Below are 19406 nucleotides of genomic sequence, written 5' to 3'. Positions count from 1 at the left end.
GCACAGACAGCTTGATTTTTTCTAACATTCTAAAATATTACACATCAGACATTGAACTAATCCAAAGAATGACATTGCCAAATGGAAAAGAAATTGGAAACAAATAAAATTGTACTAAAACTGTAATATTGCAGCCATAGAGGTAATTCACCAAAGGACACGATGTCTGAACATTAGTGATGGTGACACTACGTTTTCACTTTTATTTTTGCAATGAAATCATTTTACTCTTCTTCTTTGTTTTTATTTCCACAAGAGGCATAAAATGTTTTTTCTGTATTATCCAATTTATGGGGAATCACTAGGCTGCAAACGATATAAATGGATTATAGTTACTCTTGGCAAAGCCCCCCCTCAAAGAAATCACCCAATAATCTCCTTTGTGTCAGAGATGCTATACTCAATGTGTTATATCACAAGGGGGCTATTTATCAGAAGGAACAACTCACTGTGAAGGCACCTTAGTATGCAAAAAAACAAAAACTTTGTTTGAACAAAGTGTTGGCAACATAGTCTGATGTTCAGGTATGTATAATGTACAGATGAAAAGATAATAAGGGTCCTTGGATATAGCTCCACTCCCACATTCACTTTCTTGCTCTATGGTATCCATCCAACACATCTACTCTAATCAGCTCCTGTATCTTTGGTCTAAAAATAATACTTCTCTCCGTGCACATGACATTCTGTGGTAGCACCACAGTACGTGAGTGACTAACTGTGAATGAAGCACTTGATCTAATTTTGGAATGTGGCCCTGAAGAGGATGAAAATATCGAATGCAATGAAGACTGTGCTGGAAGAAGGAAACCTGCTGATGTGCTGAATATGATCCAGACTCCAAATGATCAACAGATGAGGAGAGGCACCAGTTTAGTGCAGTGCCGTAAGATGTGATCTACGTGGATGTAGCTCCCAGATGTCCACACAAAACCAAACAAACCAAACACAGGAGTTTTCTGGCTCTGGAAATTTCTTTTATTAGAAGAATCAAATGATGTTGTGCTTTGAATATAAACTGGAAGTATAGGCAAATGAGTTTTACTTCAAGACACGTGAAAAAGCTGAAGGCCAAAGGACAAATCTGAATCTGCCTGTCTGGACTTTGGCATAGCCATCTGAAACATCTGAAAATAATAAAAAGTAATAAAACTGGAGCATCGTTCTTCTTTCTTTACGGATGTTTTAATCTTATTTTTTTTAATCCTTTTTTTAAATGCTCTGACATTTTGTTGTGCATCTCGAAAGATGCTAGAAATCAGATGTTACTTACTTTATTTGTTTAGTACTTGTAAATGCACCATATCACTTGTAGTAGTTCTATTTAAGATTGTGAAGCAGGTTTTTGGCTCCAGCTGTAAAACTGTAACAAGAGTGGATTATTTTTGCTTGACTCTGTCGTTTCATGGGGCCTTTAAGTGGAATAAACTGGACGTGAGAAGGACATGTCACAGTATAATAACACAACATTTTTTTTTCTAATTTTTTAAAAATGTTTTTTGCATGCCAATAAACTACAAAGATCTGGCCTTTAATGGGATCCCAACTTCCCAGCCTGACCACGCTTTAGCAAGTCAAATCAGTCATTTTAGTTTCTGTGGGCAGAAACTGTGCTGATGGGGGGGGGGACACACAGACACATCCATATATGCCAAAAAAGTTATAAGAATAGGTATGGATTTAAACTTATATAGGCTGGATACATGGGAAACACAACAGAAATTGTTTTTCTAAGAAGACCAACGGAGCCTATCATAGACGCAGTTGCTAAAACAATCTATTAAAGCGCTCGATAGCGCACAAACATCAGCATGATGGAGAGTTCCACAGGAGCAGCAATAGAAATTGCTCAGAAATTTGCTTTCTGTCTCAGAATCAATCACGTTATGTCACTACTAAGTGATGAATGGCAGAAAAACAAGTGCACCGCCTTATAGCCCTAATGTTAATCAGTTAGATTAATATTATATCAATCAGTTAACACTAGCTACAGTTATTGATTAATCTATTGATCAGCAGACTTTTTTCCCCTCCTTGTGGACTGGAAGGGTTAAACCAATACTGCTCTGTAAACCTGACAGCCCTCCACCACAATCACAGTGAATCTTTTATTTATCAGGAGCAGCCGTCCTTCGTTTCATGTGCTGGTTTCCCTCTGGGGACCCACGGCAGTGAGGAGGTCGATTCGCTGACTCTCTGTCCCCTCCCATCGGCGTCCCCTGTCGCCGTGCGCGGCCACACCTGCATTAAACGGGGGAAGTCCGTCCGGTGAAGAGGCAGAGAGACTGTGGGCTTTCACCGAGAGCGAAAGGGGGGGAAGCGTGGCACCCACGGCACCTTCATTGCTCCGGACCCTCTCATCCAAAAGACGGCTGAAGGTATGCGGCGACATACGGCTGTGGGACTTTGAAGATCTGGACAACGGGCTGGGAATTACCGAAAAGAAATCGAGAGCAGCTACTGCGCGGAGCTGACGGTATTCAGTGTGAACAGCTCAGCGCACAGGTAAGAGTGGCTTCTAATAAACAAGCTCCAAACACAGAGGAGTTTCAACTTTTTACCAACAAAGGGCTTTTTTTTTAAATTAAATCCGATTTATTTAAAACTTACATGCGAGTTTTTGTAACTGCTACATTATTCATGTTCCTTTATTCCCGAATGAACAGCAGGATTATAAAAAGGATTATAAAAGAACGTCACTGTCGATCAGTAATAATAATCGTATTAATAGCGCTCATCTGCGCAGTAGTGCAGGCTGGTATCACTGACATAGCACTTTTATTTTTAAAAAATATTTAACAATTTAGTAAGTTGTATACTAAACTGTTAAAATATTATTATATAAAGGTCAGTATCTGTGTGTCGCATCTTAACTCTCTTTTTATAAATGTTTTTCTCTCTTGGCTTTTGTAAGGACTTAACTAAAAGCTTAAAGCTATCTATCTATCTATCTATCTATCTATCTATCTATCTATCTATCTATCTATCTATCTATCTATCTATCTATCTATCTATCTATCTATAATACATGTAAGCATGACTTCTTAAAGAAATCCATTGTCTGCAGATCATGGGTGCCTGGATATTGGTGTCACTTTTCCCACAATAGCTGCATTGTCATGTTCGTATGCTTTCTGGACTTTCCTGGAAGAATAAATAGTCTGTTTCCCTCTGAGGAAAACAAGGAAGTAAAACATATTGACATTATGCCATACCCACTAACCTTTGCTCTGGTAGGATGGTCCACAGTTATCAAACACATAGGGCTTCAGATACGCTGCAGATCATCACTTCATAGGGCTGCTGTCATATACTCAGCTATCAGTTTTGCTGCATTGTGGAAAATCCATAAACCACATAGAAAGGGAGTGTTGTTGTAGCTGTATTCAAGTCTTTGCAATTGCAACAGATCAATAGACTGTCCAGGCATGACCCCTGCTGCTTTGCTCATAACCTCTTGATCTGCTGGTACTAATCTAAAGGCCGAAGATGAATCGTGGCAGGGCATCTAAATGAGCCGAGGTTACATGCTGACTGTCAGTCTCTCTACACCGAAAGCACTTTAAGGATCATTTAAGATGAGGTCTAACTCTTAAAAACAAGTCAGGCTGAAAACAACATGTGATAGACCTCGTTAAGAAAGAGCCTGAAGTCAACACAGAGTGCAGGATGAAAGGAGGAGAAAAACAAAGTGAGTCAGTGATTGAGTCTGTGGATAACCGTGCAACACAGGATGCGTTTTTTGTATGTGTTTGTGTGTTGGCTTTGAGACAACACACAAATCAGAGTAGAGAGTATCAGACAAGAATCTTAAATATCCCCCTTTCTCCACCGTCAGCAGATGCACACAGTCAGGTATGTAGTGTGGCATCTGTAGCAGCCGTAATGACTACATCCACTCCTATCCCTGGGTATAATACACATCCATCAGAAAGCATAATGAATTCCATAAAGGGGTGAGATGAGGCTAAACTGCCAGACTGTGTTCAGAAAAGATGATTCTTCCTTTTGTACCCGTCTCAAATTGATGATCATAACTTTAAGCTATTTGCACAAGATTGTTTTTACATCTACACTTATCCATACTGGAAGCTTGTAGAGACAGCGCTTTACATCTGAACACCACCTCCACTGGAGGGGAGAACAGCGGGCACCACAATCAAGGGCTGAATCACTCGCAAGATGACTGCAGCTGGCTAAAAATATTAGATTTCACCACATAAGATGATTATTTTGGCAATCTTAGCTGGTAGTTAATGTTAGCTATATAAGCATTCTGCTGTGGTTAGCGAAGGCACTTGCAGTCAAAACAGTGTCACTCGTAGCATTCTGAAATGTAACACAAGCGGAACAACGTCAAAAATGCTTCAGCTTCACCTGCAGAAATACAGTAAGCTAAAAATGACACTTTGATTTCTAACTTATCAGTGAGAAAACACTTACTGCACACACAGACATAGCTGAGTGTCAGCATCTATTCCTTACCAGGTTTTCCCGCTGAAACCCTTCACATCATGTTGGCAAGATCCACTTTTGTCTCATCAGTGGGAGGTCCCACCTTTTTAAAAGATCAGACTAATAGCCATTCCAAACAGGATTCAGGTTTTCACTTATGCATCTTATAAAAAGCAGTCCACGCTGGAGCTTGCTGGCATTATATGTGAATTAATCAGTTATTTATTTCTATAACAGACTGAATAGACAAAGAGGCATGTTTAAGTTTGATGAAGCCGCTGTATATCCACGGGCTGCTTTTCCCTTTGTGATCAGGACTGCAGCTTTAAATCCACTTCTAACATGTTGGTGTTTTAGCACTTGCGTCATTGTTTTTAACTGGTTAACACATTAACATGTGTTTACTATTGCTAGAACAACGCTATTAAAAAACCCCAACAGTGATGGGAAAGCTATTTGCTTTCCAGGTACTTGCAAGCAGTAGAGACACCAAGAAGTTACAGATCAAGCCCAAGTAAAATTTATGTAATAAAATAAAGATCCAATCATCTGACAATCTCATAGGAGGAAGCATTTTGCGACGGTGGGAAGACAAAGATCCATTTTAACAGGAAGATACCCTCGGGCAGAACCGGGCTCAGAGGAGGGGTAGCCATCTGTTGTGACTGGTAAGGGAGTGAGGGGAAGAGGAGATGAAGGAGAGCACGGGGAGAGATTTTTGAAACTTTATTAACGCTCTGGCATGTACCAGTTTGCTTGCTGGCTCTCTGTCTGTGATATATATAAATATTATAGCAAGCTGCTCGCTCTCGTTCCATATTAAGCATATAAAAGTGCGGAGGCATCAGTGGTTTTTCAATCTTATCGATACAATAGTTATTAGAACATCTCACTTAACCGCAGGTGTCCTCCTCATATAGGCACTACAGAGAAAGTTGGGAGCTCATTATAGTTGTTAGGTTTCATCCTCCGGAGAACATAGATGTCAAAAAAAATTCCTGTCACCTAAGACTAAAAAGCTGTATTAAAAGTTCAGCCACAACGTGCAGCTGCAGGATGGAGACATCAGTTCAGGTAGTGAGGAAATAGCCAGACACTGAGCCAGCCATCTAATTCATTACAATTATCATCACCAGACAGCCAATATCAAATTAAAATATGTTGAATATCACCTTTAAAACCCACAAGAGGAAAGGGTCAGGGTTAAAATAAACAAAGACAGAAGATGGGGAGGTGGGGGTGAGCCTTTCCCATCGTCAGCAGGAGTGAAGCAGAAGGGGACCAGCATGTTAATTGGTGATTTGATTAGCGTTTTAATATTGCAGCTGTGCATGACAAGGGAAAGCAACCGGCTGGACAGAGGTTCTTCCCTTTTTCTTTTTCTTTTTTAATCAACACTCCTGCACTTCGGGGACCGAGGGTTATTACACAGCTTAGTCATTATGCACGTCATTCAGTTAATTTCCTTCAACTTTCAAAAAAAAAAAGAGAAAGAAAGAAAGAAAAAATCTGGATTTCTGGAGTCATGGTAAAGGAGCCAGTTTGACGGAAGCAGAAATATTCGAGCCATTTTGAATTGTGCTCAGTGTTTAAAAGCCCCATTTGGCTCCCGTCGTACCGGCTGAATGAGATCCAGAGCCTCTGCTAAGCTGAATTAGACTGGTCTACATTTTTGTCAACAGCAGTGTTTCCAGTGAGAGGAAGAAGTCTATTTAAAAAGAGAGGAACACCATATTCCAGATAACAAATTTGTGCAAATCGAGTTTTGGCTTTGATTGTTAACACGTGTTCGTGGTGGGGATTAACAATACTCAGCAGTTTTACTGAGGCTGATGAATTGGCACCTTTTTTAATGTTGGGACTGATGGGATGTGAATACAAGAATGATTGAAGGGGGAATAGCATCAGAATTTCAAGGAGAAAACAATGTAAACACCAAAACAGCTGAAAAAGGACCAGGTAGCTGTGTGCATGACACATGTTTGCATGCATTATGCCACTGGGGCTTTGAGTCAAACAGGCTTTTACCTGAATCCAGAGGGACCTCTGTGAGTAATTCCCCCCTCCACACCCCATGCACATCTCTGCCTGCACAACACCCAAATACCCGAGCAGACAGAAAAGATAAGAAGTAGCCACACAGAGGAGCACTGGTAGTGAGACAGAGAACGATATGGGAGGCGTAGAAAAAAGGGAGGAAACGTGTGTAAAGCTATGGAGATAAGGAAGAGTGTGAAGAAAGCAGATGGGGATGAGTGTGTGTGCTTGGTTGTGGATAAAGTGTCAGGGGGGAAGGTCTTGGCTGGTCGTGCCAGTCAGGGTGATATTGTGCCATAAGCTGAGATATAAAGCTCATTTGGGAAGGAAGAAAATCACCTGAGATGAGGCAGTGGGTAAGGAGGAGAATGGAAATGGGAAGTTTAAAGCATCTAAAAATATTAATATCCCCTTATAACTGAAGGTCTGCAGCCACACTAGCTGCTCTGTGAAGCTGTCTAATCAGATTGCAATGTCGACAAATTTTCACGTTAGCCATATTAACGGTTGCTAATTAGCAACAAAGTGCAGGTGGAGCAGTTGGGAATGCCATTAATGTAGAAGGGGTTGGCAATTAGCCAAAGTTTATGACATTAGATGGAGTAAAAAAAACAACAACTTATTCATCCCAAAAGTTTGGAAATTACTGCGGTACAGCTGCCAAAACATCAGAAACTCAGTAGCCCATAAATGTTAAAATTATGCTAAAAGAGGAGCCCAATTAAATAGATGATAAAAAAGTGAAGAGCTTAATTAATCATAATGTCAATGTGATACAACAAGGAACTAAAATCTAAAATGAATGCTGGTATTGTGGTATGAGAGAGCCACAACCTCAAAAGCACAGTCACCATTTTTGTCTTTAACCTGGATCTAGGTGCAGTCAGTAGTTATTGATCACAGACCTCAGGGATCTAGATGTTATGTTTGGTTGTAGTAATTCACTGACATACAGAGTTATCTGACCATGGAGGGCTCTGAAAGGGCTTACCAAAAGTTTTAATTGAAGCGTAAACTTTATGGGGAACCAGTGTAAGGAAGACAAAATCTATATTCCATGGGACCTGGTGCGTGAAAGAGGCATTCCGGATCATTTGTAGGCGATCCAGGGGTGATTTGCTCAGGCAGAGGAATAAGGGATAACAAATAATCAAGACAAGATGGAATAAAGCCATGCATAATTATCTCCATTTTACTTTGAGACAAAATACATTCAAGATGGAGAGAGGGTGGTAAGGATTTGCTTGTTATACATAGCTACCGACCACGTACACGGTCATTTGGACCGGCTTTGTGGCAGCTGATGGAGGAATCCAATTGAGAAACATTGTTTTGCAGTAACATATCTGGTATTAAACCACTTTTTCTTTAATTACAACTACTGCAATCCATTCACATTTGTTCTTACCACTTAGATTAATATCCCTGTCCACCCCAAAAGTCCCGAAGCCAGGTACGGTCGCACGCTGAAGTGTGATTGTAGCAGTTTCTCGTTGCAGCACTCCAGGAATCACATCAAACTACTTCCACTGTGTTCCCTCTGGGCTTAATCACACCTTGATTCATTAATTAATAATGGCACGAGATTAAAATTTAAGGCATCGACAGATTCATCATAAATCATCCGAGATGGTACGTGAACCACTTCTCATTTGTTGAGACTTTTCACCCAGTACCGAAAAGTTCATCCTGACGGGTGGCGCCGGACAAACTGAAAATGAATGCCTGCAGTAAATTTCATGGCAGTCCATCCACCAGCTATAGAATTAGTTAAATCCAACCCACACTGCCATCTTTAAAACCCCAGCGCCTATGTAGCTGAAAACAAACCATTAGTTTCTGAAAAAGAAACATGGCTCTGGTTGCGGTGTTGAGGGGGCTCATCTGGGTATCCCGTTCCTTGATAATGTGCAAGATTTTAATTAAGCTCGTTAATCAGTTTGACGATCACGCACCAGTTTGTAGACTTGAAGCATCTTTAACATTTGAACACAGTGATTTGCTTGCCGTTAGAGGGATAGAAGCTGAATTTCAGTGGCAGAACAGGAGAGGAATGAATGTGTAAGCGCTTTTAAGGTGAACCGTAGGGGTTAAAGAACAGTATGTGCAGCTCCTGTAAAAGTCTTTTCTTTTTCTCTTAGGTTTTCCCTTGTGATGCCTGGCAGAGTGAGGACAGTAATACTGACTCGGCCATTGTCTCATCACTGGTTCCGGACACAGCGAGGCTCCCCGAGTGCCTTGCCTGTCCATTGTGACTAGAAAAGAGACGAAAGATCCAGCTTGTCTGCATAAAGACCTATTCAGCATCATTCTTCTTTGCCAGCCACCTTTGTTATACCAGGAACAAGAGTGAAGTCTCAGCGCTATCCTTAGCCCCTAGCCTTTCCCTCCGTCCTCTGTCCCTTTGCTTCTAACACCCTTATCCCCAACCCACTTCCCTGAACCCCTTTCCCACTCCCCAGGCCCAGTTTCAGCCCCATTCGGAGTCCCAGATGACTGCTCAGAAACATCCGTTACCCTCCCACTCCACACGAGCCTTCTTTCCTCTCCCTCCAGCCCCCGTGGCGCTTGGCACCGATGCCCATCACATAGACAGATGGAGCCAACCCTGACCCCTCTCTTCGCCCGTGGGGACGCCAAGAGAATCAACGCCTGACTAGAGGAGAAGAGGGTGGGTGCGAGTGTAAAAGGGGGGGACAGGAAGTACAGCATTGCTTTGTCACCACGGCAACACATCGTCTAATCTCCCATGGACTCCCCTTCAGCCCGTCCCGCCGTCCTGAGATAAAAATGCCTTTAAAAATGCACACAGCAGGAAATTTAGCAGCAGGAGCAGAAGGATCTATCTTTTTTCTGACATATTTTTGCTTTGATTATTTGGCACTGATGCCTTGTTCTACATTTGTGCAGTAAGAGGACGTGAAGATTGAAAAAAAAAATTCTAAATATAGCGAACATCATTTAGAGGAAAGTAAATGAACTCCAAATACTGAAGGAAAGGCTGTCTATAGCACAACAAGTTTGGTTTTGAGCCCCAAACGTCCTCTTCCCCTCCAGTCTGTGTGCTCCAGAGTGAATTCACAGAAGTTGCAACAGCCTGGCAAACAATATTTCAGCTTTTTTTTAAACAGCAAACAAGCCACTTCTCATTGTGCTGTGCTTACCTGAATAAAGCTGTTTTCTCTTTTTTTCCTCTGACAGTCAAAACGTAATACGCACTGCATTCCAGTCCGAGCTTCCCTGGATGTCAACGCATGCTTTTATCTGCTGTAAGCTACCACGTTCTGCACTGCACCCTTGCCAAGCACTGAAACATCCGCTTCGTTTTGGGGTTATTGCACTTTCATTCTCCCACCTGAGTCCCTGCACTTTTCTTTCTTCTTTTGTATTTTTAAAATATGCAAAATTTTGCCAACTTCACTTTCTTTGGATGCTTTTGCTCTCTTCTATCAAACTCTGCTGACCGGCACTCTGATTAGCATACGATATCCCGACATCCAACTTTAAAAAGAACCCCTCATCAACAGTAAAATGAGGCACTAATGGCCGGTGAAATGAATTCAGCTGGCCGACATAACAGAGGCGGGAATACCGGAGTCCCAAAGCTTCCCAGGTAATTGGAGTGCAGTATACTGTATTTTACTCTAAAGCACAGCTCCTCTTGTGACCTTGTGGGCTGAAAACGTAGCAGAGGCAGAGAGAGCGAAAGAGAAAGAGGGTGATACTCTGTGTCCGGGGTTTACAATTACAGTGTCTTTGGGATTTTTAATCATTACTTTTGGTTGCATTAGCAGTACAGAGAACAGTTTTACTGGTAGCGTCAGCCCATTTCAATCATGTCAGTACTTCTGCAGAGCTGAGTGTCCATGACACACTTATTATTCCTGTCACTTAAAAGACAGCCATTTACGATTGTCTTCAGACACTGTGTCTTCTGATAAATTGGAATAATAATCACTAGAGTAGCTTTCAAATGCCTTTATAAGCTACTTTAGACATCAAGATGTGCTGATTTATAATCAGCAGATTTTTGATACGCAAGTACCTGCCACATTCATAGGTCACGACAAATGCCGGGATTGTCAGTCCAAATGAAGGGATGATGCAGATTGTCAATAATGCTGCTTGTCAACTAAGCCTCGCTGAGTTTTACAGTCAGCGGCAGTAGTGCATCTGCGGATCTATATTTTATGAATATGCCAAGAGTTGTGGGAGTGTGAAAATCGACGGCTAAAGGTGTGAAGATTCATTGTTAGACATGGTGCACTGAAGGTTTTAGCGCACGGTGGGATGAAGATGACTTTGGGCAACAGCAGTGCTGCAAAATCTTTTTGAGCACGAGGAGATGGCCCTACCTCGTTCACAATCTGTGTCAAACTGTATCAAGGTTTCAGACTGACTACCAAAGATTATTTCAAGCTTTTACTAAATAACAAAAGTCAACTTTTGACATTAGTGGCTTGAGCAGAGCACAGTGGAAAAACGGAATAATGTGTTTGTGTAGATTATTTGCGCCTCTCTACCTCTTTTCTGTTTCTTAAAAGGAGGCCAGCACAGAGTTAGGCAGTGAGTCAGTGCTTTTGTGGAGATATTTATGAGGCCAATAAGACACGGCTGATATGACAGGGTTTAGAGGTCATATAAGTGATAAAATGAAGAAAGGCAGACACAGCCCAGCAGTTCTGTCTCTGTGTTTTGTCTCTGTGGGGATTCGACTGCGAAAAACAGAACATGAAGTAAGATATACTCGCGTCATCGAGGGTTCAGTTTCATCTTGTGTCACGTGCCGGTGCCTCTCGCTCTGTCGCCCTGTTGATCGCGTGCTTCATGTTACTAGGAGCTTAACGAAAGAGTATAAATAATGTCTCATAAACGAGTTCAGCAGGAATCAAAGGGATAGTTTCACAGCTTTCGATGACGTTGTAGCATCTTTCTTTTTTTCACCTTAAACCATATGTTTCTTCTTCTCAGTGATTGTGCTGTGTTTTTGGCCTCACCTGTCAGCGACACTGAGCTTAAATCAGCTGGGATTAATTACTGACTCAACATACATGCACAGGTGCACACACAAAGACACACACGTGCACATATGCAAAAACAAATGCTCAGTGAAACATGCACAGGCTTATCATATGATTAAACATGCTAACTCACATGCTCTTTTTATAGCATTTCTTTTGACTACTTATCTACAACTGTAAAAAAGCCAACCACACACACACATGCACGCACACACTGACACAGCCCTCCACCAGATAGAGGATGTGAAGAGCTTCCAGAACAGCATGTTGCCAATAAACACCCTCCTCCTCGGCTGTAATTACCTCACTCTTCATTTCACACCTTGTGTATGCAACTCATATCTCCCCGTGTCACGGTATAACTGCTCCACCTCGATACAAGGCGGTACCTGTCCATACTGACAAAAAATGTGATCTTGCATTTTTGTTTAGTCTTTTCTAAACAGCTGATAAGTGTGTTTGTGTGTATGGGGAATTCAAAGATGCAATTACAAGTTCTCTCTCTCTATACACATATATATTTTTTTTCCTTTCATTTTTTTCCTGAGCAGTGTTTGTGTTAGCTGGATCCACGAGCGCTGAGGACAAACTGTGACTGCTGTCAGCTTCTATTGGACAGTGTGGGCCTGTGACTTTGATAGAAATAAAGCCGCAGACAGTTTTTTATTTTTTTTGAAAGACAAGCTGTGGAGAGCCATAACCTTGAGGTTGTTTGCTTGCTGTTTGTTTACATGACTGTGTTATGGGCGTGCGAAGAGGTTACAAACTACAGTGTGGATGCTAAATGTGCTGAGGTCAGCACAAAGGTTAAATAAAGGGGTGGTGGTGATTGGGGGGGGTTACTCCAATTTGTGTTAACAGTTCATGTGAGGAAGGAAAAGAAGATTTACTGGACTCAAGGTAATAGGAAGATTCGTCAAGTGAGGCTGTGTGGGTGTCTGTTTGGAAGGATGAAAAGAACGAAAATTTACATTTGTGGATTAGCTGTTTGATTTTCTGTGTGTGTGCGTGGATAGGAATTGTTTATTCTATCGACAGCTGATGCTCCTTTTATCCAGCCGCCTCTGTAGTGGCAACTCATTACCATAGTGATAACGAGAGATAGAAAAGGTTGCCGGTGTCAGCACACCAAGTTTTTTTACATAGAAACTTTGTGTGTATATGTGTGTGTACGTGTGTCTTTAATTTGGCTGTTTTTTATCCGCTGCTGCAAAATATACACAAACTTAAAAATTTTAAAGAGAAACTTGACACCGAGCTGAATAACACCGTTTGTGCCTGTTGCTTCTCAGGTTTCACACAGTGTCAGAAAATAAAAGAGCAGGAACAAAAAACAAACTTGTTGGTGAATAGGAGGCAAAGAACTTCAATCTCTGGAGCTCAGCACGCAGAGGATTTTTAGCTGGTCTGAAGTTTTTCTTTAACTCACCTTGTACTGATCACATCCTTCAGGGTGTGGAAAACAAACAGACCCTTAAAAACAAGAAGGAAGAAACAGAAGTCAAAAAGTCTTCATATACAAGCCTGTGCTTAGCCAGACACTGTTGAAAGTGGGTGGTTAGAGCACCTTGAAGTGACTGTTGTTGTGATTTGGTGCTGTGTAGATTAAATCGAATTGAATTGAATTGATTTGAAAGTTGAGCTATTACTCCTCTCCATGTTGTGCTTGGCGAACAAATGATAGATGAACACTTCTTATCCATGCATTTCTGTGCTGTGACTTATTGTTTGGTTAGTAATTGACTGTATGTACTAGTTAGTAAGACAGTTATCTAACTAAGTTAGCTGGAGAGGCTAAGTCCACCTACAGCACTGAATGAACTGTATGTCTTATCTTCCAGGTGACTGCTACCAACTGACACTTTAGTCGATGTGTGGATTCTTTGATTCAGAAACTAATGCATTAAGGATGACTGGGATCTGCCTCTGTATCCGGTGTTAACTACAAGAAAAACTACAAGAAACTCCATGAATTTTCAGGAATGATACATCCAAACTAACTTTGTGGAACTTTTGAGTACAAACCATTGTGGATAAAATACAATACACTGATCTCAGTAATTTGTTTTGAACATTTTTGGGGAATTACATTTACCTTCTTTTTAGATTTACTAATTTTGAGCAAATTCCCCCATAAAGCTTCTGGAATCTCTTGCTTGTCCTGATCGACCTGCAGTAACCTTTGGTAGATTAAAGAAGGACCAACGTAACCCTGTGGATTCTTTTTCCCTCATTGTGGTGGTGGCATCCTCCTTCAGCAGGCTGGGAGTACCACTATAATGCCGGAGCTGGACAACCTTCCCCCCGCGAGGGAAGCCAGGAGTCCTGAACTGGGCCTTAATGGTCCAGCAGACCCAGCACAGATTCAGCACAGCATCCTAGAGGAACAAGTGGAGCTGTGGTGGTTCAGAGATCCTGGAAAGTCTGTCCTCTGCTACTGCGTCGCTGTGATTCTCATCCTGGGTTGCGGACTCGGGGGCGTCGGCCTTCTTTCGACTACCACCAGCGTCTCGAGTGAGTGGCGGCTCGGCACGGGCACAGCTTTGTGCCTGCTAGCCTTGGGAGTCCTGCTCAAACAACTTCTCAGCTCAGCCGTGCAGGACATGAATTGCGTTCGGAGCCGACAGCGGATCGACATGCTAAAGAGCGGCGGTTTATCCGACCTTCTAGTGGTTTTAATTACCGGGCTGTCACTGTTGATTTGTGGAGGGGTTCTACTGCGTCTGGCCCTTGCCAACCATATGCCAAAGCCTGGCCAAGCCCTTAATGACATGTACATTTCTGGAGTGGTTTTGCTGGCTGGAGGTGGAGCTGCAGTTGTGGGTGTTGGGATATACTCTGTAGTGGTGATCCTTCTTGAGAGGACGAGGCACGGACGGCGGTTTGTAGACCGGGTTTTGCACATCTTCACTGTTTCAGGACATATGGACCGTCATGCTCGAAGAGAGACTACCTCCAGTTTGGCTAACCTTATATGAGATGCAACCCCAATAAAGCTTTTTTTCGCCCACTGGCTCAACTAAATTAGAACTGGCTTTATGCCCAGACACAGATTCATACCATACATGCTTCCGCAGACTGTGTACGAGATAAAATAGTTGAGTGTGTAGTATATTCTTAGCGAACACGTTAGTTATTGGCAGTCAGATCTCTGTGAGTAAGGATGCAAAAATGGAAAATGGCAGAAGAACTGAACACTGCTGTACAAGGTGATGGTCAGCTTTTTATCGATAGTGGGTAAATGTTACTCCATTCTCACAGGACAAATGCTAAACAGCATGGAGAAGACACACAAAACAACAACAAAAAAATATTTAAGCCAATTCTGTTAAATTACAAGCACAATTTTTATCCCACAGGAGAAGCAAGCTGCAACTGAGAACAGCTAACCTACGGCGGGAGTAAAGTCCATGAATGAACTTTGAGCTATTCCCTGTCTATAAATTCCAAGAACTGTAAGCCTACAACCAAACAAACCCATCTTGTTCTCTAAAAGATGAAGTAATGTTTTTTTGAGGTCTCATTTGGAGGGCGGCACATTCAAATTTATGCATGTGATTTGCATCTGTGATCTGCTTTGTAAAATTGACTAGGGACCACACATCTGACCACTTCCTGCTCACTGAGGCTCTCGTAGTTGCGGATGAGAGTGTCATCTGAATGGATGAAATGGAAATTGAATAAGATGGAATCTGCAAGAAATGGGACAGTATGAACATGAACAAGTCCTATTTATAATTTTTGATTTATATCCCATCCTCATGATCTTCGTGTATATGTGAAAATATTGCCTCTGCAATTTCTGGAATGATGAATACGAGGGATTCTTTGGGAGTTTTATTGCCTCGGTTTAATAATAATTTAACAAAATTCATGCTGCGGAGATATAGTGTTTGTGGCAGCCTGTCAAAACAAAGACAATGTGATTGTTGGAGACTTGTATCACAGCACTTTAGAATGTATGAATAACTTGTGTTTTTTGTGCATCAACACTGTACTGTCTTAATTGTGACTCTTGCGGCGCTTTGTTATCTTAAACCAGTGTTAATCGAGATTTTTGATATCGTCACGGCATCGCATTCCACTGTGTACTGTAAAACACTCACTTAAAATAACGTGGAAGTCATAAAGAACAACCCCCAAGCTTTGTAGACTCATTTAGTCTTGCTTTGTTGCATGGATTTCTCTCATTGTCCAGGTGGGCAGCCAGGGTGAGCATTAGAGTTTTGATACCACCAAAAAAAGATAATGCAAATCTTTCTGGATTAAGACTTAAATAATAGGAGTTAGTCTCCAGTTCTGATTTTGTACCCACTATCTTGTGATGGCATCACATTAGCCACAACAATTGTCAACATGTTGTTCACATTCTCAGCCATGAATAGCCTACTCAGTATTCATTATTTCTTTATTAGATAAAGAATTGGCTCATGGCCGTGCTCAGACTGAGCCTTTATTCTGATGTCAGCTACACACTTAAAATTTCATGGCTACATCTTGTGCTGTTGGACAAACCCACGTTCAGCTGCTTTCATGGTAGTTTCATCTACAGCTGGTGATGCCAGGGTCACATTTTACTGTGATGGCACTCTAAGGGAATCTGGAAAACAATAGCCAGTATGTTTTAGAGGAAAGGCCCAAAAAAAAGGCATCTGCACTTTAAACTTGGAACCAACACGAAATGCAGTGATCCATAAGGAAAGTTGTGTGTATGAGCTGTCTATGGGCATGCATTTATCCAATCTATTAAAGGTGTTTCCAACAAGAACAACATGACAGCATGGCAGAACTGGCCTCAAGAAGCAAATACATTATAAGTAAGGATTATTCCATGAATCAAAATCAATCAGTGCCTCCCACCTAGCCAACTTAGAATCAACATTTTTCTTCAAAGTACAATCATTTCATTACCTTTGACATAGCTATGTGAAATTTTACCTTTAAAATGTGAATATTTTCTGAGTTACAATCCCTCAAAGTACATATTGGATGGGTTTGTGTTTTGTGCTTTTTAATTTACAGTTTTTCCAGCAAGTACAGGAGATGATTTTGAAGAAAACACATTTAAGCCTTGTTAAAAATCACAATAGAATCACCTTTTCAACCACTCCAAGTGACACAATGCGAAGCTAAAATCTTTTTGTTTATCATAAATGTTTTTTAATAACCAACTCTGAGCATTAATCTCTTGGGATATATTATAGTTTCAGTGACAAAACTAGGCAAATTTAATGTCTATCACATAGAGTAGCAGAAACAAGCATTGGCACCCTGGATGTTTTATCTACTTTCTGGCAATCCACTGGTGAAAACTTCAGAAGGTGCCTTTTGGGAAAAACTTTCCATGGGTCACATGACCGTGTGGGATACTTGGCTGGTCAAAACATGCTGTTGAATCTGAAAGCTCTCATTCCAACTCTCCTTTTGGCACTAGGCTCATCTTCTAGCCATGATTTCCTTAAAGCTTTAGGTGATCCTGAAAAGACGGTCCAGAATCTTTGGAATGAGGATGCAGAAGATCACCTTGATTGCAGATGCTTTTTATGAGAGATCTTGCTGACCACTTTCTTGTGGGCACCGTGTCACGTCTCTTTGCGTTGCCTAACTAAACTTTAAAGAACAACATCCAGTTGGTGTGACACTCGCACTGACCTGCTGGCTCATTACTCAGATCATCCAGATTTTTTTTATTTACAATAAAACCCATTTAGATACCAAAACTACCAGTATTGCACTTCTCTAAATAATACTCAGACTTTACAAAAATACACTTTCAATTTAACCGCGGCGCATAGCTGGAGGTGTCATCTGTAGTCTCGGCACTTTGAATTTATTAGATGTGGGCTATTTCTGGCTCAGATAATAAGCCATAATCATTCCTCACAAAGCTGAGACGAAGAAAAATCAGTGAAATTAAATCCATTGCATCAGCCTGGCCAGTCATAGAATTTTAGTGCACTTGCACTCGTTTAAACTGGGTTGTCGATATGTCTACGTGAGTTTTTCTCTGAATTGGACGACTCCACGCTATGCTGCTGAAAATATGGCTTTGGTATCATTTAATCCTGCTTGTTTCCAGAAATTAAAAAAAAAATATATTGCAAAAGCAATCATGTTTCTTCCTTTTGGAAAAGTTGATCTGATACTTTTAAGACGCAAGGACAGAATCAGAGTAGAAGATGCAAAAGGTCATTCACGTTTGCGAAACGCTTCCGAAGCCTTCGAGAGTCATTTCTCACATCGGCTTACAGAAGAACCTAAAAAATGGCCTTGCATTGTGTTTCTGTTGTGTGTGCGTATGTAAGTCAGTAACGCCTCTTATCTGTCCGCACATACGCACAGGCTGTTGCCGTGAGACAAAAGGGTCACACAGTTAACCATTGTTGGTGTGATGACGGACAGCAAGCTGAAGGCACAATGCACAACACAGCGATCTGTAGGGGCTGGCATAGACCAGCACCACTTTCTTTAAACACACACACAGAAAAATAAAATAGCATAGATCCTGCTGGATTTTGACAACATGCAGAAATCCTGGGACTTTTACTTACTTTTAGTTTGTCTTTTGACCTGGAGTGGCCTATACAGTAGAAATGACTGGCTGTGAACCCATGCATGACAGCCAGAAGAGGTGAACAGAGCGAACTGGGAGGCAGTTCTGATACTGAGGAGAGAGGACTGTGTGGGAGGAGAGGATTCAGAGCTTTTCTGTCAAGCCAAACAGAAGAAAGAATACAAAAACTGGACAAATTGTTTCTCTGCTATACACTGGATTTGAAAGACATTCAGACCGCTCTTCTGCTCGGTGTCGTGTTGTTGAATTCATCTTAAAAGGATAAAATGGTCATTCTTGTCCACACGTTTGCACTGCAATAACAACATGTTTTTTTCTGCCAAAGAGTTTAAAAAAAATCCAAATTCTAATTTACTAAAATATTCAGACTTTTTACTGTGGCCCTCTAAACTTCAGGTGCATCCTGTTTGCTTAAGACTTTCCCCAGATTGCATTTGAATGAAGTTCCCATTTGATTCCAAAACTAGGCTCCATTTTGAACACAGTATTGCTGAAACCCAGACTTACATGCCAAACAACATCTGTGGGTGAGACGTGAAGATGCATATAGCGGTCCTTCAAATTCTACTCACAATTCTTCTAGTTTATCGCTGTGCATTAGCATGTTGCATACATTTATTCCAATGACTACTTAGCTGTCTGCAGTCTAACTAGATAACAATTACCCCTAACTCCAGGCAACCAAAACATGCCATTTCAATTTTATTAAAACCAACTCAATTTTGGCTTTGTACAAAATATATAGTTAAGGTTATCACCTATGATGACCTTAGTTAGTTAAGGCATGTAACCGTCTTGCTTTAACTTGAGGGCTTTAAAGAAGTTGGGAGTTTGTTTTTGTTTTTAGACCTTTGTGTAAGCCTGACTGTCTCCTATTTTTCCTGTCTTTATGCTAACCTAAGTTTACCAGCACATGGCTTCAGTGTTATATACGGCTCAAAAAACAAAAGAACACTTTTTAATCAGAGTACAGCATCGAGTCAGTTTAACTTCTGAGATATTGATCTGGTCAGTTAAGCAGAGAAGGTTTTTAATTAGTCTCAGCTGCTTTGGTGTTGATGAAATTAACAACAGGAGGGGCAACAGTGAGACAACCTCCAAACACAAATGGTTTTACGGGTGGAGGCCACTAACATTTTTCCTTCTGATTGTTTTTTTTTCCCCACTAATTTGGCATTTGGATAGGGTCTGCGGTAATACTACTGGTAACACAAGGCAAGACCTGGACCCTACAGTGGTGAAACAGGTAGTCCAGCTGCTCCAGCATGTTCCATTGCCAGAAGGTTTGCTGTTTCTCCCAGCACCATTTTAAAAGCATG

At 41.3% G+C, this 19406-nt stretch overlaps 1 protein-coding gene across 2 annotated transcripts; it reads left to right on the top strand.

Annotated features, from left to right (window-relative positions):
- Window positions 1–2257: 2257 nt before the first annotated feature.
- Window positions 2258–15656, top strand: LOC116336394 (transmembrane protein 125). 2 transcript variants are annotated; one of them, XM_039600614.1, is made up of 4 exons: window positions 2258–2505; window positions 8634–9163; window positions 9694–10105; window positions 13355–15656. In XM_039600614.1, exon 4 carries the CDS (start codon window positions 13793–13795, stop codon window positions 14489–14491), a length of 699 nt encoding a protein of 232 aa, XP_039456548.1. In that variant the 5' UTR covers window positions 2258–2505; window positions 8634–9163; window positions 9694–10105; window positions 13355–13792; the 3' UTR covers window positions 14492–15656. The 2 variants fall into 2 exon arrangements, with proteins under 2 accessions (XP_039456548.1, XP_031616121.1); XM_031760261.2 differs by lacking the exon at window positions 9694–10105.
- Window positions 15657–19406: the final 3750 nt, after the last annotated feature.

Source organism: Oreochromis aureus, linkage group 17 (genome assembly GCF_013358895.1).
Source record: "Oreochromis aureus strain Israel breed Guangdong linkage group 17, ZZ_aureus, whole genome shotgun sequence".
NCBI classification, from domain to species: Eukaryota; Metazoa; Chordata; class Actinopteri; order Cichliformes; family Cichlidae; genus Oreochromis; species Oreochromis aureus.
The sequence above is the reverse complement of the archived record's forward strand: the minus strand, read 5'-3'. Positions and strand labels throughout refer to the sequence as shown.